We start from the raw sequence: 24,942 nt of genomic DNA, 5'->3' as shown, positions 1-24,942 counted from the left end.
CCTCCCTGGCTCTCTGGCGTTCCTGCACGTCTGTTCTCTATCCCTGCGGTCCAACCCACCGCCCCAGGCCAGTGCTCTGGGAAGGAGCCTGACCCCCAGCTCGGGTCACTGCTCCTGAGCATGAAATGGGGATTCAATGGCCACTGTCAACCCCCCGGAGCGTGTGGCATCCGCAGGGCTTCAGAGCCACTGAATGGGGCTTAGAAAAGCAAACAAAAGTTGGGGTGGCTGTGCTGCCCCCACCTCAAATGCTGCCTGGGTCAGAGCCCCAGGAATGCACCTGGGACACTTCTCCCGAAGTCATATTGAGTGCAAACGTGGGTGGGGTCACATCCCACACCTCTTAAAATGGGTGATAAGCAACCAGGACCCCAGATCTTTCCACCTGGAGACCCAAAAAACAGAAGGTGGCTTTCCCTCCCCCCGTGTTCTTCAAGGTTAAGAGTCTCTGAGCATCCGCGTCCACGGGAGGTGAGCTCAGGGACCCAGCCCCCACGGGGTGCTTTAAAACCCCCTGGGGGACCTGTGCTGCCACCTTGGGGACGCTGGGGAGGGGTTTAGGTGCAAGGGGCTCCCGGGAGCACACGCAGCCGGGTCTTCCCAAAGGCAAAGGAAGCCCTTTTGAGGGATAAGCCCCCCCTGAGCTCCGTGACCCCAGCCCGTGGGGAGAGGAGCCGAGTGCCGCAGCGGGCTGAGCTGCAGGATGCGCTGCGGCTGCCGAGAGGAGCTTTTCAGGAGCTTTTTTATGTATCTGGTCCTCGGGAGCATCACCGCAAAGGGCTAGAGGTGCCAGAGCCTGGGGGGCAGTGAGGGCTTAGGGTCTCAGGAATGGCCCTTGGGGTGCTCACCGGAGCTGCAGGAGTTAAGCGCGCAGCCAACAGGAGCCGATTCAGGTGGGTGGCACGTTGTGGCGACAAGGCTCGAGTGAGGAGGAGGAGGACAGGGAAAGGGAGGGGAGAAGAGGGAGGAGGGAGGAGGACGGGGAAGCGTTTGCGGGCGGCTGTAAAGGAGCCGTGCGAGGGAAGGATGAAGGTCTCTTTCCAGACCGGGCTCTGAGGGCGAGCGTGGGGACAGCGTGGGAGGGGGTGGCCTGCAGTGTCTCTCCCCCCCACCCCTAAAGGGACAAGGACGGACGCCTCAGCTTTGGCAGATCGAACCCAAACCCCGGCCTTTTGTCTGCCGACGAGAGCCAGATGTGCGGGCATCTGTGGCGGGGAGCGGGCAGACGGATGACAGCGGTGCTGGGCGGCGGGAGGAGAATCCAAGGGTAAGTGGAGTTCCAGCCCCATTAACAGGATTGTTTGTGGGCTGAGGCTTTGGGAGGGGGCTTTTGTGCCAGGAGGCTTTGCAGCACCGAGCTGGTTGCTTGGCCGTTTGTTTGGGTTTGGTTGTTTGGTTTTGGGTTTTTTTCCATCCAGAGCTCTGCTTTCTCTGGCATGGAGGAGAAATGGTGTGTTTAGAAATAAAAGAAACAGGTGAAAATAGGAAATACCCACAGCATCGGGCCCTCGGCAGTGGGGAGTCCAGGAGGGGGCAAGGGGTGAGAGAGGCAGCAGATTCCCTGGGCTCTGATGGCTGGAGCCACATTCCCAGTCCTGGAAACTCCTCTGGGATCGAGTTGATCCTCACTCAGGCACCGATGGGAAGGGAGAAAAACCGATGGGAAACGGGAGTAACCGTGGCGAACCCCGAGGCGATGCTGTGGGGCTGGTCCAGCCTCGCAGAGGGATGCTGGCAGGATACGACCCAGCCAGGGCAGTGCTCCCAGTGCATTAACCCCTCTGTACCCATGCTCCGTGGGAAATGTTAAAGGATTGAAGTTCGTTGTAGAAAAGAGGCTGTGAGAAATAAACCGACCTGGTCCTTTGGTCTCCCTCTTTCCCAAACCACCTTTGCCTGTCGGTGCAAGGCAGGGAAGGGAGAGGACAGGCTGCTCAGGGGCTGGCAGGTAAAAGGGGATGGCACAGCAAGCCTCTGGAACAGCTTCCCTGGGTCCCTGGTGTCATTTGAATGCTTCCTGTGGTGCTTCTGTGTCTGCCTCAATTTTTCCTGACCCTGCTCCTCCTGTACACCCACCCACAAGCTCTGTGCTTGTCCCAACCTGCAAAGTGCTTGGCCAGAGGGCTGGGCAGAGCAGGGCTGAGGGCCAAATCTGGAGACGGGTCTGCTCCTCAGCCATTTTAACTCCCCTTTTAATTTTTTTTATCTTCTGCAGTGTAAAACGAGGAGCTGTGCATCAGCTGCCTGGGTTGAGCTGAGCCAACACCCATCGTGGAGCTGCAAATCCCCTCTGGTTGCAGGGGAAGGGGATGGGGAGTTAGGCAGGACCCCAGATGAAACCCATCCCACCACCCTAGAGATGTGGGAGCACCAGGAAATCACTATCCCAGCAACAGTATTTTAAACTGCATAACTGCCTCCCCAGGGGATGGGGGCAGCCCTTTGTCTCGGTGCTTCAGAGGAGGTTCCCAATTCCCAATTCCCAATTCTGCTCTGCACAGAGCAGAGCTCCAGTTGCTCCAAACAGGCTCAGCTCCTCCAGCTCCCAGCAGCAGAGGCTCGGTCCCCGCTCCTTGCTGTGGGTGGTCACTGCCATCTGGGAAGTTTATCCTAAATTTCTTGGTGAGGACAGGGACAGAGGATGCTAAAAAGGTCCAGAGCTCGTTCCAGGTGGGCTAGGACCTTCACCATGCTCCCAGCCCCTCTCTTGATGCAGGGAACTGTGAACACCAGGCTCTCTCCCTTTCTTTATTCCCAGCAGATAATGTGCCTCCTAAACCATCTTCAGGGTAATGCCTCTTCTCCTCTGCCCTAGAAGATACCCATGGGTCAGTGTTCCTCTTGGCATGTGGCTGATTACCTAGAGAGCAGAGATACCAGCTCAGGGTCACCATGATCCCCTCCTTACACACAGGAACCTCCCTTCTTGCTCTCACATCTTTTTGTCCCAGAAAAAAACACCAAGGAGATGTTTCTCTGCCCTTGGCTGATGCCGAGCCCCCAGCACTGACCCATGGTCTCTACTCCTCTACCAGGCAGGTTTGGAGGAAGCTGGAATTGTTGTTCTGCATGGAAAGATGCAGCTCTGACCAGGGAGAGCCATGAGAAGGAGAATGTTCTTGAGCTGCTAGCTCCTTGTGGAGCCCAGAGCATCCCCTCTTGTCCTTCTACCATGCCAGCCCATGGCCATGCCCCGGCCACCCTGCTCTTGTGCACTCTGGTCCCCACACGTGTGCCTTCCAGCATCCTCCTGTACTGGAGCAAGGCAGCTCCTGATGTGCCCAAAACCATTCCAGGCAATCAGCCAGCTCCCAGGCACTGAAATGTTTCTGCAGGTTTCATGGTTGTTGATGGCAGAGAGTACTTTGTGGTAAATATATTTCTAGTGGCTTTTGTAAGAGGCTGTTCCTACGGGTGGGGTTCAGAAAGGCCTGAGAAAATTGCTCTGGTGACAGGCCCAGAACCCTTTCCCCCACCCTCCCCACCTCCCCCCTCAATGATGTTGAGTTCTTGGGGCTCCTTGATATGAGAAATGAGGTCCTAAAAACCACGACATCGGAGTCTGGGGAGCTCCAGTAACCCCCATGCTCCCTGGGCAGGGCTGAAGCCCTTGCAGCAGGTGCTCCCCAGGAACTGTTTACAAACACTCTGCAGAGCAGGAATTATGTGTGGGCTCTGCCTGCCATGTAATTCTGAATAACAAATAAATATGGGGAAATTGGGATCCGTTCCCAGACAATTCACAAAGGGCTTAATTGGGACTTAAGTGGTGCCTAAGTCTTGTGCTGGCTCTGCACTGGGGTGCTTTTCACCCAGAAAGGGAAAAGAGACAAACTTAGTCAATAAATTACTTGTGATAAATTATTCACCAACTCTACTCGGAATTAATGCCAGCTTTTCCCTCCAGCAGCTTATAAATGCTCTGATACCTCCTGACCCTACCCAGAGCTACCCATCAGGTTTCAAAGCTTGTCCCAGACACTACTATAAAACCATATTTTTTGGCATTAACTGATCATTAAAAAAAAAAAAAAAAAAAAAATCACTCCGAGATGAAATTTGGCGTGTGAGGTCAGAGCGTGCCCGGCTGTGTCCTTTCTGTAAAGCTGGGTCTGTTTTCAGGTTCAAGCTGAGAAAACTGTTTTGCTGGAAGACAGACCACTGTGCTTCTGTGAGACTTAATAGCGCTTGCTTTGAATTTAAAAGCCTTCATGAGTGAGGAATTTGTAATCAGCATAAAAAGGGATTTTGCATTTTAACCAGCCTTTCCCAAAGGCAGAGAGGAGCTGACTCCAGCTCTCTCCTCTGGGGGAAGAAAGTGGCTTCGCCCCAAAGCCAAGGCAAGTCCTTTTCATGTTCTCTCCAGTGTCCCAGCAGGACCTTATGAGTAGAGATCAACAGTATGGAAAAAACAGAGGAAAAAAACCCATAAAAATACAAGCCTCTGATGGCTTGAAAAGCGGGGAAAATTGTGACGTTTCCTATTTGTGAAACATTAAAAAATGAACCAGTTCGGCTTGTGCTGGAATAAGCATTTCAATCAGGTGTCTGCGGCTCGTCCATAGTCTGATCACTACCCTGAATTCGCTATTCTGGCTGTTCCAGCCAGCGCCTGGCAATGCCTTAGCAAAGCCTCTTGCTTGACTTGAAACGCCCATTTGGCCTTTAGACACGTTGGCCCCAAAAAACCCAGGCTCTTGCAGCCTTTGATCCGCATTTGCAAATTGCGGCCGTCGATCCGAACCCGCAGTTTCCAGGGCAGGCTTTTCTATTCCCTTGGAAAATTCTCCCGAATCCCATTTCTGAGTCACTTTTCCTGACTCCTACGTGCTGTTGCTTCTGTCCCCGCGTTGAGCTGGCGGGGGGTGGCTGCTGGCTGAGCTCTGCAGCTCCAACCTTCCCGCAGCTCATGCAGCCCGTGAGTCCTTCGGCTCCTTAAAGCGCAGCAGGTTTTGCTGGAAAGGACCAAGGAGCAGTGCCAGGTGCAGCTCCATCACCATGCTGCTCGGTTTGAGGCTGCCCCAATACCCATCCATCGCCTGCGTCCTGCTCCATGCTGAAATCTCCTGTTGTTCTTTGCTTTTCGTGCAGTTAAATAAGACCAAAAGGGTTTCGATGTCCCCTTTATGGCTTTTAATATCTTGTTGAGTCCCTCTTTGCTGGTTAAACCCTCCCGGGATGCCTCACACGTATACCCTTGTCCTCCTTTCCGCGGTTGTCCTCCCTGGCTTGGCACATTTCTTTCCCGGTTTTGCTCAGGTTTTCTGGGAATTGAACAGAGCTGTTTACATCTGAAAGCCATCGCTTATCCTGCCGAAATCTCTGCTGGCGGCTCAGGGCTGCTGCAGCTCTGCAGAGCGGGGATCCGGCGGCTTCCCCCAGCACAGAGTGGCTGCTGCTGTCTTCTGCTTCCCTGGAGATCTTTGAGGGCGAGGAATGGGGATGGGAGGAAGAGAGCAGGGTGCTGCCAAAGGCAGCTTCTCCTGGGAAATTGCGGCTGTGCTGGGAAGAGGAATGGATGATGTGCTAAAGCTTCGTGGAGCAGCTGCTCCCGGTGCCCGGAACCTCACTCCCGCTGCACAGCAGCCTGATCCTGACACACAGCACCCCTCTCTTGGTGCACAGCACCCCTCTCTTGGTGCACAGCACCCCTCTCTTGGTGCACAGCATCCCTTTCCAGGTGCACAGCATCCTTTTCCTGGTGCACAGCATCCTTTTCCTGGTGCACGTCGTGCCGCTGCTGCTGAGCCAGGGCAGCCAGTCCCCAGCCCCACTCCGCTGTGGGCAGAGCTGGGTTCTGCTCCATCCACCCTGCTCTGGGCTTGGTGCCATCTTATTTTTCCGGCTGTCCTTGGTGCAGACGATCTCCTTGGGCAGTGCCTGTAAATAATGGACTTGCAGAGCTGCGTGGGTTTAAAAACCACAGCGGTGGAGGGAGGGGGTGAAGTTTGCAGCCAGAGGGAACGGAGAGGGTTGATGTGGCTCCTTCCAAGGGATGGATCCTCCCTTTGCACTGGCTGCAGGGAGGGTTAAGGCAACGAGGGGTCACACCACTGTGGTGGGGGACAGGCAGACCCTCGATGGACATCTCCTCCACCCCAGGTCATGCAGGATTGTCCCCCAGTTCAGTTTCCCCCCTCTCTTCAGCATCCTGGGTTGGCTAGAAGAGGATGAGCTGAAAAGTCAGAAGACATCTAATTCTGTGAATAAACCAGGGGAAATAATAATAATAATTTAAAAATCCCTAGGGGGAGACGACATCTGTGAATTAAAGGCAAAGTGGGTGACATTTCCGCCAGCCACGTGCCTCTTCGGCATGGGGAGGAGGGGGAGGTGTGGGGCCACCGGGGGCTGGAAATCCGGGAGATGCTGGGAGAGAGGAAACTTCTCACAATCTGTCCGTGCCAGGAGGGCTGGCACTGGGCGATGCGGTGGCTCAGAGATACCAGGAGCCCCGTTCCATTAGGTGACAGCCAGCCCTTGTGGGTGATGGGGACAGGAGCCAGGTTTTCCTGTGACACGGCAGCCCTGGGGGCTTTGCTGTTAGCAGGAAGGGGGCGATGTGAAAGAGCAGCTGGGATGTGTCCTGGATCCTTCTTGCAGCCCCTACAGGACAGGGGGGACTTCAGGGTCACTTCTTAGCTCAAAGCCTCCAGCTCCAACCGAGCATCCTCCAGAATCAGTAATGCCAGCAGCCAGGTCACCCTGGCTCATCACATCCCTGCTCCTAGGGGCTAATTCCCTCTCTGCTCCTAATTCCCTCCTCCCCTCCTCTGCCCAGGCTCCCCACCATCAGTTAGACGATTTCCTATTTAAAATAAACTGTAAGTGAAATTTTTTGCCAAGAACAAGCACAATTCCTCACCTGCCAGGGGTTATTCCATCCCCTTCACTTTGGGGAGGGCATTTGTCAGCCACCGAATGCCCTGAGGTTCAGGCTCAGGCAGGGAAATGAGGGATACAGGGATGAAACCTTGGAGACGTGAGGTCTGGGTGTGAGTTCCTCCCTAGTAATAGGTGCCCAAGTGGGTGTAAACCCCCCTGGCTCATGTTGGCAGAGTCAGCCCCTTGGTTTATGAAGGACCAAGCAGTTCCCACACCATTGGAAAGTGTTTCTGGGGTCTCTCTGCTCCCTGGGGAGGGGGTCATCTGCTGTTGCTACATCCACCCCTAATCCTCTAAGACCTTCCTGGCCACGGTGGCTTCTCAGGGCACAGCAAAGAGCTTTGTTCCATCCCCATCGAGCTGCTGACGGGGGGGGGTGAAGCAGCCCCAAAGCCATGCCTGGCAGTTTCTATGGCAACCGTACATTTTTCTTATGATTCCTAATGACTTATTGGCATTTGCAATCATCTATGGGTTTGGTATGTTTTGGGGTTTTTTGGCTTCCAGAGGTTGATTCATCTCCCCTCAGCCCCTAAAAGCAGGAGCACCCAGTGCAGTGCTGGAGCTTGGGGTGGGTTAGGGGGGGCTGCTCTGGTGCTGCCCCCTGCTTTAGGCACAGCATCCCTGGTGATTCCCAGAGGCAGGAGCCACCAGGCAGCACTTTGCAAGAGGCAGGCTTGTTTTTATCTTGGGGAGGCTGAGGGGAGGCAAAGAAGGGACAGAGGGTTTGGAGAGGAACAACTCTGGCTGGGCAGGAACCAGCTGGAGTGAGAACAAGAGCTTTGTGAGGAGCAAGAAGGGTCCTGGGCAGTGCAGACCACCAAATTAGGGCAGTGCTTGATGGGGTCTGAGGGGTGACATCAGTGCCATATTTTCAGCTGTGCTTAAAGCACATCTGAGCTTTTCCTTGGTTAAATTCAGCAAAGAGAGAAAATCACTACTTTTTTTTTTTTTTTTTCTTTTTTTTAAGTCCATGTTTAATACTGAAAATAATACCTTGCTCAGGTTTATTCAGGTGGATTAGATACTTCTTAGCTGCTCATGAACATCACTGAGCAGTCTGTGAGGCTGCAGCCATGCCCTGGGCTGGACTGCCCAGTTCCCTCAGGCTGAAAGCAGGGCTTGAACCAGGCATGGCCAGGGCTGCCTTTGACAGACCTTCAGAGGTTTTTTGCAGAGATTCGGAGGATCTTTTTGCCCTCACCTGGGGGCCAGTTTCTGGATGCTGAACCTATGCTTGGACCCTGGGAGCCATGCAGGGCTCTCGGCAGGAGAGCATGTGGTTCTGGTTTCTTCTGCCTAATTCTTTCCAGGTTCTCCTTGCCTGATGGGCTGTCACCCCATGGCTGGGGTGGTCACCTTTGCATCCAAGCCAGCCCTCAAGCTGCTGTGAGACACTGGCCACCACTGGGAATTGATACCTTATTCCAGGGACCTGTTTTGGGGGGCAGAAAAAGTGACACCCTCTGTCTCTGTCCCCTTCAGAGCCCGTAGCTGTGTGGTTTCAGAGCCAGTTTGCCAAGACTTTGGCATTGCCTAGAGCATCCCCTCTCCCAGGGATGCTGCCCTTGGCTTTGGGGTGGGTAGAGGGAAAGGGGAAGGCTCGAGGGGACTGCTCTGCAATGAACCAGCCCTTTGCTCCTCCCTGCAGCCCCCAGGCTGTGCTGAGGGTAATCGATTTTTCCTGTTTCCATGCTGATCTGATGGGGAAGGTGACCCAGGGCTGGTGCAATATCTGCAGCCCTGCTGCTAGGAAGGTCCTTCCCCTGGCTATGGCTCTGGTGGGTTTAGAGCCTAAGATGCCCACAGGGACCAAGCCTTTTTGCTGGGGTGGTTGGGAACGCTTTAGCTCTGGGTGTTAGCATCTCTGGAGAGGAAGGATCAAGCAGCCACGTCTCTAGGCATGCTACTTGTTTGTTTGATTAGAGGCATAAAGAAATAAATGGAAGAGATATGAGCATCCCTTCTCACTCCCGGCTCCTGTGCAGCACTGGCTTGATTTTTCAAAAGGACTCAGTGTCCAGAGCTGTCTGCATCATTAAGACGGGTGCAGGGCATGATGAGCCCTTTGAAAAATCTGGTCCTACGTGGTTAACAAGGAGCAGTTCCTTCCCGCGGGCTGTCAGCCTTTCCTCCCACCAGCGGGCTCCGTGGGGTCTATCCCTGTATCCACAACACCCGACAGAGGGAAACGATATGTCAGGAAAAGGTATCTCATCCTTTCCCCGGCATTCACCTGTCTCTCCAGCACACACACACCGCTGGAAGGCACGGGCAGACGCTTGTGGGGATTATGAGCTCCTCTCGCCGTCGTGTTGTCGCAGCTCGACGGGCGTGTACAGCCACAGGAGTTATCACAGCCCATTGCCCGGCTGCTGGCAGCTCCTCGCTCCCTGCCGACAGCTTCCCCCAGGCTGCGGGAGCTGCGGGAGGGGCTCAAAGCTGCGCGGGGAAAGGCTGGGGGAGGAGGAAAGAAGACTCAGGGCCCAGGGGCTTTGCAGGGAGAGAAGATGAGCTGTGTGACATCTCGTGCCCGGGTGACACCGGGCTTGCAGAGATGCCAGGCTGCCTGCTGCTAGCCCTGCGACTGGGCAGGGATGAGGGGACCTCACAGCTGGGCCCCGGTGAGATGGAAAGGGAAAAGGACCCTCTGCTGGGACCCTGCCAGGCAAATAGGGGACTGCATCACGCATGGCAGCGGGTGGGTTTTCACAGCCAGGTCGGAGCAACCTGGGCTGGTGGGACGTGTCCCTGCACAAAGCAGGGGGTTGGAACTGTATCTTTAAGGTCCCTTCCAACCTAAACTATCCCGTGGTTCTGTGGTTTCCCGCGGGAGAGCCCACGCCGTGCTGCATCCCCTGGGGTGTGGGGCCATTGTGAGCCCAGACACAGAATTGGCTCCCACGGAGAGTGTCGAGGCCAGGAGCCTGCCAGAAACACAGGGTAGGAGTGCAGGAGTGAAGGCAGAAGGCCTCTGTTTCCACTGAAATCTGGCACCTTCCCCCTCTCTGGCAGCCCCTTGGGAAGTTATAATTACACCCAAAGTGTTCACAACACCCTTTCCCCAGCACCCCGGGGATACAAATCAAGAAGGATGCTCTGAAGCAGTAGCCTTGACTGATGAGGGCTGAGCTTGAGGCACCACACTCAGCACCCAGTGGGTGACAGAGCAGTGACAGTGGCAGCCCTGGCACAACAGAAGCTGCCCCCCGGGCTGGATGGGCAGGAGCGGCGGGAATTGTGGCAAGTCCACCGTGCCAGGAGAGAACAATGAGTGGTCCTGTTGTGGAGGTGGCAGGTCCCAGTGCTGCCACTGGTACAGCTCAGGTCCTTAACACCCAGGTTTCCCCAAGGGTGCTCTGTTCCTTTCCAGGGGCTTAATCCAGAGGCAGTGAGGGGTCTAGGGTGTGGGGGGGGGGGCTGCCAGCCCCCTGGGGCTCTGCAGCACGGCTGGGGACCCCCCCAGGATGCAGCCTGCAGGATGTGATCCCTGGAGCTGGCTGGAGAGCCGGCAGCATCGGCAGCAGAAGCTCCACTTCTTTAGCAGGGTTCAAAGCCAACCCACCTGGGACGGCGAACAATTAATTTCCCCAATCTGCACAACGATCAGCTTCTGAAGCGAACAATTAGCCGGTCACAAATTGTAATTGTCATCTCACTTCTGATTTTAATTTGGTCTAATGAAGGCTAAGTGATTCCGTCTCGCTCCTCCTCCCCTGGCCCCACGGCCGTCTGGCATCCCCGGCTCCAGAGGGGCCACCCGGGGTGGGGAGTGCTGGGGGAGGCCGGGGAAAACCATTAATCCCTCTTGCAGGCTGCTTGTTTTCAGATATCATGGCCAATAAAAGTTTTATTTAAGGGAATTGGCTGCCTGTGTCCATGCATTCTGGTTTGTCACAGCCTGTTAGCCTCTCGCGCTTGCCCTTTGAAGCAAGGGCTGTCATTTAATCTTCATCTAAAATAATGCACCGCGTTTTTTCTTTTTTTTTTTTTTTTTTCCCCTTTCTGGTTCTAACTCACTGCTCCTTGTACATCTCTGTCTGCACCCTGCTCCCCCCGCCCCATCCCCACCTCCTCGCTGCGATATCATCCGCAGCCCCTTTCAGCTCCAGCTATGCTTTCTAATGAATTCCCTCTCTCCCGGAATTGCCTTTCACTTTAATACTTAATTTAGATTGAAGAAGGTGGTTGCTGAGTCTCGAATACCAAGTGAGCCCGGGATGTAGCTCCGACTGGAAGTTGCGTGCTGCCCAGTGGAGTAAGGATGAGTTCCCAGGCTGGTGAACTTTGCACAACCACCCCGCTGCTTTCGGAACCTCGCAGCCTCCCTTCTCCCTCCTACAGCAGCAGACGCCCGGGTTGCCATCAGGATACGGCAACCCGAGGCGCTGGATCTGTTTCTTGCATCACATCAGCCCTCACCGAGAAGCCCGACCCCGGCCCCCTCCCGCTCTGCAGCTTCTCCGCATCCTTTCCCGCGGGGCAAAAGGACAGCAAAAAGCTCCACAGCTTCTCCCCTCCTCCCCAGCCCCAAGTGTCTGATAATTTTAACCGAGGAGAAAGCTCCGGCATCCCGCCCGGGCTCAGCTCTGCTGGGGTGAAGCCTCGCGGCTCTTTGACAGCACCAATTAAAACTGCAGGCAATTAAAAATGAGGCGTTGGCAGACAGTCATCACCCAGCCTGGAATATGGCCTGAGCTGAGTGTTAATGGCTTTGTTTTGAAGGGAAAAGGTATTTTCTGTGAGCCCTGGATGGGCAGAAACCCGGGTTCAGAGCTTCTCCCCACCAAGTGACAAAGCCAGCGCTGCAGCCGTGCCCACCCAGTCTCGCTGGCACCAGCGCCAGCTCCTGCTGTCACTGGGATGGGCACTGGCAGCTGGTGGAGTCGTCTCTCATCACCACTGCCTGGCAGCAATCATGGGGCCTCATCAGGGCCAGGAGGACCCCGTTAGAGCTGCCTATTTAGCTGGGTGGCTGCTGCTTTGCTGGGGAGGTTGGTGGTGTAGAAGTTGGGCTCAGTGCAGCTCAGTCTTTAGGTGCTCCTCACAGATACTTTGCAGCCAGCTGGGGATGAGCAGGGTGTCCTTCCTGTGATGTTCCTAGATCATTTTACTGGAGTGGTTTGATTTCTGAGAGCTGTAAACCTGCACCTTTGGAGGAGCCTGGTCCAAAATTTGGCTCCTTGATGGTGTCTTTGAGCTTTTCCTTCTTCTCCATCCCGTGGCTGCAGAGGAGGTGTTCAAGGTAAAATCCTTGATTTTGCTCCGCATTGGGATGCTGCGGGGATGGAAAACTTGGGCTGTAGCTGTGCCTCAGCAAGTGTTGCTTCTGGAGAGAGGAACCAGCTTCTTTTCCTGGGACCGTACAGACTGGTCCATCTCTGTGCAAGTCCCTCCCAAGTTTGGTGCAAGTGTCATGCACCAAATTATCCTTCTGCCAAGCTGAAATAGGTGGGAAGGAGGCAGCAAATGTTTTTCCATTTCTCTTCCTGTTCCTATCTGGTATGATTATTATTATTTGTTTCATTTTATATCCCCTTTGAATGACAACTCTATCAAAACAGCTCATTTGGAAACGTCAGGTCCATTCCTGATAAGTCATCAGTCACAGTGATGAGTGCTGACAGGCGCCCTGCAACAGTGCTGGGGTATCTCATACACGGTGCTGGAGTCTTTTGGAATATCACATAATTTTATTTATTCAGCATGGCATGAAATGTCTCCTTTAGGAAAGAGGAAGGGAGGGCATTAACTCTTCAAGCAATGCTGCCCTTTCTGGATAGTACATGTGGAAAGCAGCAGAAAGCAGGTTGGAGGTGTTTAAAGCTCCCAATGTGGCTGAAGGTGAAGGTCTTTGGTGTCCTCCCTCCTCTTGCTTGGAGAGGTGAGATGATGAGCACCATGTACATCCCTTCCCCAGCCTCAGGGATGATTTGGGGATCTCCAGCTCCCCAGCACCCAGGCAGAGCTGCCGGGGGGAACCAGGGAGTGCTGAAGTTCTGCCTTCCAAAGCTGAGTTTTCAGCCTGGTGGAGCTGCCAGAAGGCAGAGCTTGGTTGTGGCCCCTGGGGTGTCCCTGGGAAGTGGATGGCAAAGCCCAGCAGCTGGGTTGGCTGTGGGCAGTGCCTCCTGTCTTGGGAGGTTCCTTCCTTCATCCCCTAATCTGCATTGTGGAGCCTTTGTTTGCTCTCATTAAAGTGTCTGGGAAGCTTCTGATGTGTGAAATATCCTTTTTATTATCTGGAATTGGTGGGGCCATCTGGGACTTGAGTCTGCTCTGCTTTCAAGGCCATGACTCTCCAGACAAGCCCGTGTTGGTCTTGCTGAGTTCCTGGTTTATGGTGAGCTTGGGCTCAACTTGTGGATGTGCTTAAACACCCAGAAACCACAAGTGGGAGAAGCTGTGGTGTCACCCGTAGGTGCACCCACCTCTGAGGTCCTGCAGGGTAAGAGCAAAGAAGGTGGAATGCTCTGCCAGAGCAAGGCTGGTGCCTCCCAATTTTGGAATCCCCTGGATTTTCCTGCCTTCAGGGATTAACCTAATTTTTCTAAATCCCCTTTGGGTTACTGTGACTTTCCAATAAGGGGAGCTCAACAGCTGTGGGAAATTCCCCCTTGAGGTGAAGTTTGGGTGGGAACTTGGGCAGTGAGAGCAGCTCAGCTCAGTGATGTAGCCCATGGGGCATCTCTCCATCTCTCCCTTTTTCTCACCTCTTTATTCCCATGTGCATTTTCACCCTTGATGCCTTCCATAGCCCCAGAGCAGTAGCACAAAAGGCCCTGGATAGGCAGCAGGCTCTGCTTCCACAGCCTTAACCCACCTGCAGGATCTTGACAAGAAACATTAAACTTTGGGTTTGCAGCCAGGCCAAATCCTCCCGAACAAGAGGCAACAGCAGGACAAGAGCCCAACTCCCCGTGGGAGGGTTTGCTCTGGGTTCTGTTTCTTGTTGAACTGATGATTTCTGCTTCCTTTGGACCTGCCTGGCTTTGCCACTGCTGCTTGGGCTTCTGCAGGACATGGTTTGGTCACCTCCCTCCTGCTACGAGATGCTCGTGGTGCTGCCTGCATGGTCCAGGCATTTGGGGCCTGCGTTTGGGGGCAGGGTTGTGGGGGTGGCCAATGTTTGCAGGGTGTCTGTGTGCTGGTGCAGGGACTGTCCCTGCTCCGTTATCCTTGGACAGCAGGTCTGTAGGGCGCTCATTAGGATAGACCTGGAGGTGCTTTCCTGGCAGTTCAGGAGCTTGTCTGAATTATTGAACACTCTGCTCCACGGCGGGGCAGGGAAGGGCAACGGGAGGAGCTCGTTACCGACCCAGGGTTGTTTATTTCCTATCCATGGCATGGAGGGGACAGGGACAGGGACAGGGACAGGCTGTGCCTGAGGCACAGTTCCTCGCTGCTGGGGACACTGCTTTGGGGAAGGGAGGGCTGGAGCTGAGCCTTGCTGGAGAGGTCCTGGAGCAAGGACACGGTGCTGGAAGGTGGAAATGGAGCAGAGCAGAGGGGAAGGGGTGAGGTTTGAAACGAGGTCGGGATTCTCGGAGCATCCTGGGACCTGTCTGGGTGCTGGGGTTGGGGCACGAAGCTCCACGCAGCTCCGTGCCGGGTGCTTTGTTGATCCCGGGCAGCATTTTCTAAAGCCTCGGGGTGATTAAGGAGGCAAATGCCATCTGAACCCCCGGGCTACGCTTTCAAAGACTCAGCTCCTCTTTTAGAGACTGAAGGGCTCTAAATTAGCTATTGCCACTCAGGAAGAAGATCGGAGAGATAGCTCTGGAAGCAGTGACACGGTGCAGCAGCAGTCGGAAAGGGCACATGGCAGGCGGGGGATTATTAGGGAATAAATAAAGCAGCAGACCAAAGCCTGGGATATGCCTGAGATCTGAGCAGCACCTGCAGAAGGATGGGAAGGGTCCGAGCGGGGGGAAAGCAACATCCAGAGCTGAGAAATAGAAAAAGCAAAATGAGCTCTTCAGATTGCAAAAGAGATGATTGTAGGGGGATGAGATACAAATCTGAGCGTGGCAGCCCTCCTGCTTTCACCCAGCTCTGCCTGGCCCTGCTCCCCCCACATTCTCCATCCCCTTTCTGCCCAGAATGTTTTTGACTTTGACACTTGGAAGGGGACCACAAGGTGCTGAGGAAGGGGCTCTGCAGGAGCAGAACACGGCTGCAGGGATCAGAGTTCAGCTCCTGCTGCAGCCCTGAGACGATGCCAGTTGTCAAGAGATGCTTCCAAAAATGCAGCGAGCTGCAGCCCAGTGCAGCACAGGGTTTGTTGAATGGCAGATTTTACAGAGTAAAGGACAATTCAGCTATAAGCCAAGACAAACTCCATCTTCTCAGCCTCTTATTTCTCCAGGCAATCCGGAGTGGAGATCCGCCAGTTTTTTCCAGTTGGCTTTTGCAAGACATTTACAAATGCAGCAGTTAAGCCCAGGGCCTGGAGATCTGTTCTGTGATCCTTGGGGTTAAAAAAAAAAAGGCCCCAGGACTCCCCGGGTGAAAAGTAATAGATTTGAGACTTCTCACAGAGGTGAGCATGCTGCATGCAGGACACAGGGGAAACCTGCTGCTTTCAGAGCTTGTACCACCATCTCAGCATCCCCAGTACCTCCTTCCCAAACAGGAAGGGGCAGCACAGAGGGATTTAATTGTGGCCCTGTTAAGGATCCTGGCTGTGGCTCTGGCTGTCACAGGGAGAGCCCTGTGCCACCTCAGCATCTGTCCCTCTTGCTATGTGTGGCCACTGAGCCCCAACATTGCTCCTCTGCAGGGTCTCGATTTTTGCAATAGAAATGGAAGAGGGAGATGAGCAGAGAAGAGCCCTGGTGATTCTTTCCAAGTGGCATAAATCTTCAGAAAGCTTGAAAGCAGCTGAGCCGTGGTTTGAACAAGCTGCTCTGCAGGGACACACCTAGCCCAGGGCATTAACTCCTTCCTGAGCATCTTCCTCCCCACATCTCTTGGCATCTCAGCAGGATGGGACCAGGCTTATCCCCAGGCAATGTGTGGGACCTAAAGCAGCTCTGGGATGTGCTCAGCGCTGTGTGGGCTCAGTTTGTAGCTGAGCAAGGCCAAATCTTGCACACTTCAGGCTGAAGGCTGTTCGTGAAGCTGCCAGCAGCATCTCTGGGAAGCCATGGGGATCTGTGGGAGCATCTGGGAGTCAGGCAGAGTCACTGCAACCCTCCCAGAACAGGAAAGCAAAAGGAGAACAACAACAGGCTCATTTCCCAGCCTTCCTCATTAACAGACATCCAAAGTGGAGGGAGAGAAGCACTTGGAGAAGAAGTAGGCACCTTTCCTGCAGGCAGGAGCTTTGCTTTGCACGGTCCCAGCAGCTTTTTATCTCCTGGCTTCCTCCTAGACAAGTAGAAATAATGCTCTTGGCAGCCCTGCCAGGAGAGATGTGGGAGAAGGTCCACACACAGCATCCCAGGGTCTTTCTGCTCAAAGCAAATCTTAACCGAGCAAAGAAACCACCAGGAATGCCAGCAGAGCTGCAGCACAGCTTCAGAGCTGCTTTCCCTGTTTTGTGTAAATTATTTTGGTTTTTTTTTTTTTAGGGGATAACAATCCAAAGTTGCAGCTCAGGGCAGGAGCAGGGCTTTGCCGCTGTGTGTGGATGCAGAGGTGGATGAGAGGAGGTCTGTAAAGGGGGTTGCCTGGGCTGGGTGCTGTGCCACCTTCTATGCCCTGGGATGTTGTTTCTTTGGTTTTTTTTTCTTGAGTCAGGGTTGAAGCCGCAGAAAGGGGCCTGGGCGGGAGCATCCTCCCACCCCTCACCCCAGCCAGGGCGGGGGCAGAGCTGCATAATGCGCCGCAATTTAATAAAACGCCTCAAACAGACAAAGTTTTTCCTTTTGCCAGCTGCTTAATTAAATTGCCTAATGCTGTTTGCGATCGCAGCACAAACTCCTGTGTTTAAAGACCACGGTGTTGCCATGGTGCTCACCCGGCGGATGGTGCGGGGCTGTGACGGAGCATACAGATGAGGGAGGATGCGGGGGGAGCGGTTGCCACGTTACGGAGGGTTGGGAAGGGGGGGGTCAGATTCGGTCTGGCCGTCTTTCTTTCTGTGTTTGCTTTCTGACGCGGTGGTAAACTCTCTGCCAAGGTTTGTGTCGGGATCTTTGCTCTGAACGGAGCAGCTGCTTTTTCCACTCCAGGGTTTTGGAGTCGTTTGCTCGGAGATGTGAGCCCCCCCGCAGCGTTGCTTAAAGATCCCAACCCCCCCTTTTACCAGCAGGAAGGGAGGAGTGGTATTCAGCTTCCAAAACCACCAAGCACTTGTTTTGCCGTTGCTTTGCATGCCGAGCCTGACCTGGTTTTGTCACGTTCCCAACACGGAGATGGGGACTGAGCCCAGAAATCCCGACCCAGAGCTCAGGGGTGTTACCCCAGTGCATGACTCTGCATGAAGGAGTTTTCCACCCGCAATGGGAGCCAATTAAAGCCCAGGTGGTGGGAGACACCTCTGAGGTCCCCAGCTGCATTGAACCCCTGGGGAGAGGTGTTTCTTCCCACAGCAAAGAGAAGTTTTGGGTGGATGCTGGGCCGTGGTGCTTGGATGGATTTCTTCGCTCCAAGCATCAGATATCTCACACCCCAAATTTCTACCATTTGGGATTCTGGTAGGTGGCTGCTCCTTGGGGACACGGCTGCTGCCTGCAGAGGGGAGCCATGGGCCGAGCACAGCCCCTCTCCTGGCTTTCCCCAGCTGAGGGTCCCTGGGATTCTGCCTGTGCCCCCCCGGGGTGTAGGAGGTGCCCAGCAACACAGTGCCGTGTTGGGCACTTGGGGCTGTGATGAGGGAGAGGGATGGGCAGGAGAGGAAGGAAGGGCAGGAGAGGGACAGACAGGAGAGGGACGGAAGGGCAGGAGAGCCAGGGCTCAGCTGCAGCCATTCATCTCCCCAGGCCAGGCTATTAGACAGATGACAGAAGGAGAGAGGCAGCCGGTGTAAGCACTGAGACCAAGGCTCCTTCCACTGGGTGATTTATCTCCTGGCTTCATCCAGCAAACTTGCTGATGAAAAGACTCTTCCCTTCTCTGTGCCTCATCAATTCTCATAGCTTTCCTTTTTTTTTTTTTTTTTTTTTTTTTTTCCCTAGGTTTCTGCATCCACACTCCCTCTCCCAGCACTGCACACCCCATCTCTCCTCTGCTCCCCATCTCCCCCTTACAGTCCATTTCCCAGATGGTCTCCTTGTCCCTTTCCTTCTCTTTTTCACCTCTGGTCCTCCTCTATCTCCTTGTGATGCTTTTCTTCACCCTTATCCCTTCTCCTTCCTTATTTCTCTGCTGTATCCCCTCTTCATCCCTGAGCACACCTGGCTGGGATGGAAAGAGATGCCCTGAGCCTCCAGCAGCAAGTGACACCACAGACAATGTCATGAGCTGGTGGCAAATTCAGGCTGGTGTCACCTGGTGTCACAGCCCCTCTGCCTGCTCCTGCCACTTTGTGTCTCATGTCCTTGGGGTGAGCCTCTGGATAAAATCCTTTACAAAGGATTTCAGAGCTTTGTTTTCTTTGCAGAGGGATGTGTGGGAGATGGACATTTGTACCTGGGAGAAATTCAGCCCTAAAGGTAGAAGTCACAAAAATGCCTCAGGGATAGAGGAATTGGGTAAATGCTGGGAAACCATGGGAGACATAAGCAGCACCCCCAGGGTGGGGAGCAGACTTGGGGAAGTAAAAAAAGAACTGGAGGTATTTTCCATTTCCCAGTGTTCAGGGCACTGCAGCAAATGTTTCAGCCTCCTGGCTTTGCATTTTTGGAAAAAAAAAAAAAAAAAAAAAAAAAAAAAAAAAAAAAAAAAAGAAAGAAACTCAGAGTAGAAATGTTACCCAGCTCCCTGCTGTCACTCTCGCCCACACGGAGGAAGAGCCCAAAATAGCAGCAGGGGTTGGGGGGAAACGTGGGACCTGTGTCCTCACCAGAGCCCAGCTTGGCCACAGAGGGCTCCTGACCCCTGCTTGGCCATGTCCCTCCTCCTCTCTGCTGTTCCCCTTTCTCTCTTTGGGTTCACCAAGGCTCCTGTTATCCCGGGCAGCATCTTGCCAGTGCCTGCAGAAGCAGCAAATCAGCCTGTCTGGGAGAGGAGATGAAATGGGCTCCCTGGGAGACACCACTTACCCTTCCAACCTCACTGCCTCTCCAGCCTGATCTCTCTATTTGTTAGCCTCACAGCCTGGACTTCTCTGCTTTTTTTATTTTTGTCTTGCTCTGCACCCTGAGCTTGGTTTGGGTGGAATAAAAAGGGCTTTTGAGGCACAGTGGGTGTTTTGCTGCTGCTGGCGGGTGGGTGGGATTTGGGGTGCAGGTGTGTACCCACAGGAATCCCAACAAAGCTGCTCATGGGGACAAGACCCCAACCCTGCCCCTGTGGGAGCCTTCAAGGTTTGGGTCTCTCCCAGGACCCCCATCTGGCCCTGTGCCCCTCTCTGGCTCCACACACTGCTGGGAGGGAGGTTTCCAGTCCAATAAATCCATGGGAATAAACTCTTGGCTGTGGGAGTGCTGGGTCCATCCCACCACCCATGGTTGGTGCCATGGAACAAAAGGTTGTGTGAGCTCAACAAAGTGCTGGAGGAGTTTGTGCGTGGGGTGCAGGCTCCCTCATTGCCTAATTAAGAAATAATGAGCCTGGTTTCACCAGGTAAGGGATAAAAGACAAGCAGTGGGCTCCTGTCCTCACCTTCCACCACTCCCCGTGGTTGAAGAGCAGGAATCCAGGGGCCAGGCCCTTGGGGTCCTGTGCCAGCACTGTCCTCCTGGTGCAGTGGGGACAACATTTTGCTGATAGCTCCTTGAGCATTTTGCTCCGTGCCATTTGGAACCACGAAAACCCAAGTTTAGTACCCAGAGTTTCCAAAAAAATAAATGACCTTTTTAATGCAAGCTCTGGTCCTTTTGCTTCTACAAAACCCCACAGCATCCTCCTGCATGCGAGATTCTCTGTGGTCATCTGAGCAAAAGTAATAAAACCTGATTGCTAACACAAATCCTGTAGAGAGATCACCCAAAAGCAGAGCTGGGGAGTCTGGCTCACAAAATGGAGTTAGGAACAAGATGCTTTTTTTGTTTTGTTTTGTTTTTTTTTCTGGGCTCTTCTTTACAACCTTCAGGAAATAAAAAAATATTCCTTTTTTTTTTATTATTTTTATTTTAAGGAGAAAAGAGTCTCTAATATTTTAATGGATGGAGAGATTTATAGTCCCAGAAATGCCTGTGCACTTAAAAAGAAGGATGAGGGTCCATCAGAAGGCTGCGGAAATCGATACCATCTTCTTCTCCTTTAATGCTGTTTCTCCAGGAGATGGTTTAAAAGCTGATGTCCTCACAGCAGGCAGGAAGGGGAACGAGGGGGATCAATCCTGGCACCAGGCTTGGATGAGTCGATGGTGAATAAACTTTGCCTGGAAGCCCTTTACAGGGAGAACAAGGGAGTGATGAAATAGAGCTGCTCAGAGAGAAACTTTTCTTTCCCCACTCCAATTGCTTTTTAATGTTTGGGTTTTTGTTTTTTTTTCCCTGCTGAGTGAGTCTTTTAAGAGGGGGAGAAGCTTTGGAGTTTGGTTTGATTGGTGCCAGCGTGGGTCAGGAAAGTTGGAGCAAAACAAAAAATCCAAAATGTGTGTGTTGGGGGGGGAGTGGGGTGGTTGGCTCTGGCTTCTTCAAACCTCATAGCTGGGCAGGGAGTTGTTGGTGGGATCACACCCACCACAGCCCCCTCAAAAAGGGGTTAAGGGGTTTCTGCATTCCCCCAGGAGCTTCTCATGAGGCCAATCAGGGTTCCATGCTTTGGGGGAATTGCCCCCACCCTGAGTCAGGGCTTTAAGAGGAGCCAGGTGGTCCTGGGCTTATTACACCCCCAAACCCGTTGGGATGGGAGGGCAATGTTCATGCTATGGATATAAAGCACATTAAATGGACCCATGGGTCCCTCTTGGAGGGGTCCTGTGTGGGGGGCTGTGCATCTCCAGCCTGGCACAGTTAACCTCTGGGATGAAGTCTTCTCTAACACAAGTTCTTGTTTGACCTCTTTCAGGAACGAACTTGAGGAGGAGCTTGAAAGGTGCAGCCAAGGGCAAAAATGAACAATTTGGGGAGGAGGTGGAGAAGCTCTGACTGAAGGCACCAGCTCTGCTGGGGGGTGTTATGTGCTCGGGGAGGGGGGCACCAGGCAGGGCAGGCAGCAGAAGGGGCTGAGCAGTGCCAGGGGCTCGCATGGAGCAGCTTCTCCCACGGATGCTGTCCCCACCTGTCTGTCACCCCACATCCTCCTCTGGATGAGCCTTTCCTACTTGGGAAGAAACCAATCGCAGCACCCAAAAATGAGACCCTTCCAGCCCACCTTGCTCTTGCTCTGCCTGGTGGCTGCCACCGCCATCCCCATCGTGCCCTGGAAGGTGAAATGTCCCCTGCAGTGTGTCTGCCAGATCAGACCCTGGTACACTCCCCGCTCCGTCTACCGCGAGGCTGCCACTGTGGACTGCAACGACCTCTTCATCTCTGCTGTGCCCGAGGACCTGCCAGAGGGGACCCAGACCCTGCTCCTGCAAAGCAACAACATTGCCAGGCTGGAGCAGAGTGAGGTGGACTATCTCAGGAACCTCTCGGAGCTGGACCTGTCTCAGAACAGCTTCTCGGACGTCTGGGACTTTGGCCTGAAGAGCATGCCCCAGCTGCTCAGCTTGCACCTGGAGGAGAACCAGTTCACTGAGCTGCCCGATGGCAGCTTCCCCGGGCTGGGCAACCTTCAGGAGCTCTACCTGAACCACAACCAACTCCGTAGGATCGCTCCCCGCGCCTTCTCCGGCCTCGGGAACCTCCTGCGTCTCCACCTCAACTCCAATCTGCTGAGGACGGTCGACAGCCGCTGGTTCCAGATGCTCCCCAGCCTGGAGATCCTCATGATCGGGGGCAACAGAGTGGATGCCATCTTGGATATGAATTTCAGGCCCCTGTCCAACCTGCGGAGTTTGGTTTTGGCGGGGATGAACCTGAGGGAGATCTCGGACCACGCGCTGGAAGGGCTGCGGAGCCTGGAGAGCCTCTCCTTCTATGACAACAAACTCATGAACGTCCCCAAGAGGGCCCTGCAGCAAGTTCCTGGCCTCAAGTTCCTGGATCTGAACAAAAACCCATTGCAGAGGGTCAGGCAAAGTGACTTCACCAACATGCTGCACCTCAAAGAGCTGGGGCTCAACAACATGGAGGAGCTGGTGTCCATAGACAAGTTTGCCTTGATCAACCTCCCCGAGCTGACCAAGCTGGACGTGACCAACAACCCCAAGCTGTCCTTCATCCACCCCAACGCCTTCCACCACCTTCCCCAACTGGAAACCCTCATGCTCAACAACAATGCCCTAAGTGCCTTGCATAAGCAGACGGTGGAGTCCCTGCCCAACCTGCAGGAGATCAGCATCCACAGCAACCCCATCCGCTGCGACTGCGTCATCCGCTGGGTCAACAGCACCGAGAACCACATCCGCTTCATCGAGCCCCAGTCCACCCTCTGTGCTGAGCCCCCCGACCTCAAAAGGAGACACATTCGGGACGTCCCTTTCCGGGAGATGACGGATCGGTGCCTGCCCCTCATCTCCACCAAGAGTTTCCCTTCCCACTTAGAGGTGATGGACGGGGACAATATCTCCTTGCACTGCCGAGCTCTGGCAGAACCAGACCCGGAAATCTACTGGGTCACCCCTCTGGGGGTGAAGCTGATTCCCTGTGTGGAAGATGGGAGGTTCAAGGTGCACCCTGAAGGGACACTGGAGATCCGTGAGATCTCAGCTCGGGAGGCCGGGCTGTACACTTGTGTGGCTCACAACCTCCTTGGGGCAGACACCAAGAGCATCAGTGTGAGGGTCAATCACTCCTTCCCGTTCGACGAGGACAGCCTGGAGCTGGTGGTGGTGGATGTCCATGCCTACCACATCCTCGTTGCCTGGAAGCCACATCTCAACACCATCTCTGCCAACCTCACTTGGTCCAGCTTCTTGCTGAGCTCCAACTTGGACATGACCAACGTGGCCCGGATCCCCATGGGCACCCACACCTACAACATCACCCGGCTCCACCAGGACACAGAGTACTGGGCTTGCCTCCACGTGGCCTTCGTAGACTTGCAGGCCAAGGTGGCTTGTGTGAACACCAGGACTAAAGAGGCTGCCCACTGGCCCTGGCTGCTGGAGGGCAGGCAGAGCTTCCTGACCATCCTGCTCCTCTGTCTCCTGCTCCTTGCTGCCGGCCTCGTGGCTCGCTACGGTGTCAGGGCAGAGCCCAGGAGGGCCAGGGAGGTGTTGGGGGGTGCCACAGCCCTGCGTGTGGTCTATCCCCCCCTCGGCCACCCCTGGGCTCGGGGGCAACGTGGGGGGCAGCTCCTGGCTGTGGAAGTGCAAGCAGCACCCTTGGACTGCTGAAGGTTGACACACTGCTTGACCAGGGGGTGGCTTGGGGCTGGGGAGGGAGAAACTATTTTTTACCAAAAAAAAAAACCCAAAACAAAACAAAAAGCAAAGCTAAAAGTAAAAAAACTGAACAAAACCAACAAAAAATAGAATTTCACGGACTTGACCAAGAGTGGAAGTGGTGTGGCTGGTGGAGAGGAGCAGAGCTGGCCACAGGGCTTGCAGAGCCTCTTCGTGGTTCTGGCAGGGTCTTGATCCATGTGTAGGGTCTGGATCTGTGCGTGGCTCCCAAAAACACCACTGGGCAACTGGGGGGGGGGGGGGGGGAGGGGAGCTCAGAGGGGCCTAAGCCCGAGGGGGTGATGCCCCAAGCAGTCACAGAGCCATACAGCTGATCAGCAGAACATTTCTTTCTTCCCCACGTGCCCCCAGCACCATGAGACCCCCCCCTCAGCAGTGTCAGCTCCTTTGCTGGATAGTCCCTGTTTTGAAAATATATAATTAAAAAAAGGCCTTTCCCTCTGGGGTATATGGTTTGGTTTTTTGGTTTTTTGTTTTTTTTTTTTTTTTTTTTTTTGGCTTTTTTATTTCTTTTTTTGAGATAATAAACTCCCAGCCCACCCCCAGCCCCTTCCCACTTCATTCTTGTTGGCCAGAGGGAAGCAGAGGGGAAAGGAAAGGACTTTGAGCAAAAGGAACAGGAAAGGTGATGGTGAAACAACTCATAATTGGCATCCCCACGGGTCTGGCCAGCTTCTGCCAGAGGTGATTGGATTCTGGATCCTGCCAGTGTAATCTCAAGGTTATTTTGTAAAGTTTTGTGGATAATGGTAAAGAAAAAAAAAAAAAACAAACAAGGAAAAAATGGAAAGAAAAATGTGTGTGTGGGGAGGAAGTTCTTGATTTTCTGTTTTTGTATAAAAGGAAGAGAACAAAAGAAAAAAAAAAAAAAAAAAAAAGGAAATTCTTTGTATCCTGGTATGTAGCTGGAGGGCTTGGGGGGCTGCTGGGTGTCGTGGGGTTCAGGGACCCGGGAGACCGTGGGTGCAGAGCTGATTGTGCCAGCACAATTGCTGCTTGCTCAGGGGGCTTTAGAGGGACCAGAAAACCTTGTGACAGTAAAAAACTGTTCCAGCTTCTCATTCATCTTCCAGTCAAGGCGAGATGGTTCCCTGCTGGATAAGCTCCGTGCTCGGCCAGGCACACCAAACAGCTTCTGCCTTCACTGGGTGATGGTTTCGGGGGTTAATGGCTCTCCCCGGCCCCTGATCAGCACCGAAGCATTCAGCGTGTGTTCTGGACCCAGCGAGTTCTCCAGGGCCCCCTAAGCGTATGCTGGAAGTTAAGTACAGGCTGAAATATTTTGCCGAGTTAGAGGATTGATGCGCTTGGAATATTTGGCTGCAGAGCCCCGACTGCGCTCAGGTGAGCGCTCATCGGGGGCTGGAGGAGCCCTTCTCCTCTATCTTTTGTACAGCAGGGAAACTTCAGTGCAAAAATCTATCCCCTGTGGTTTGGCTAAAGTGGTGCTGGGACAGATGGAAATCGCTGCTGAGAATTTTCCCCGCTGTAAACACCTCCCGGCTTGAATCCTGCGATGCGCGGGCTGAGCCACCTTCACCTCCCGTCTC

The 24,942-nt window shown here is 54.0% G+C and overlaps 1 protein-coding gene across 3 annotated transcripts; it reads left to right on the top strand.

The window, feature by feature from the left end:
- The first annotated feature begins 955 nt into the window (after positions 1-955).
- LRRN2 (leucine rich repeat neuronal 2) lies at positions 956-23,888 on the top strand. 3 transcript variants are annotated; one of them, XM_071768412.1, is made up of 2 exons: positions 956-1,267; positions 20,947-23,888. In XM_071768412.1, exon 2 carries the CDS (start codon positions 21,188-21,190, stop codon positions 23,321-23,323), a length of 2,136 nt encoding a protein of 711 aa, XP_071624513.1. In that variant the 5' UTR covers positions 956-1,267; positions 20,947-21,187; the 3' UTR covers positions 23,324-23,888. The 3 variants fall into 3 exon arrangements, with proteins under 3 accessions (XP_071624513.1, XP_071624515.1, XP_071624514.1); XM_071768414.1 differs by lacking the exon at positions 956-1,267 and adding an exon at positions 16,925-17,008; XM_071768413.1 differs by lacking the exon at positions 956-1,267 and adding an exon at positions 17,021-17,525.
- The last annotated feature ends 1,054 nt before the right edge of the window (positions 23,889-24,942 follow it).

The sequence above is a fragment of the Heliangelus exortis genome, chromosome 25 (genome assembly GCF_036169615.1).
Source record: "Heliangelus exortis chromosome 25, bHelExo1.hap1, whole genome shotgun sequence".
Taxonomy (NCBI): domain Eukaryota; kingdom Metazoa; phylum Chordata; class Aves; order Apodiformes; family Trochilidae; genus Heliangelus; species Heliangelus exortis.
Note: the sequence above shows the minus strand (reverse complement) of the source record. Positions and strands in the feature narration are given on the sequence as shown.

Excerpts from the sequence above, each read along its gene's own strand:
- LRRN2 (XM_071768412.1), top strand. The coding sequence starts at position 21,188 with ATGAGCCTTTCCTACTTGGGAAGAAACCAATCGCAGCACCCAAAAATG.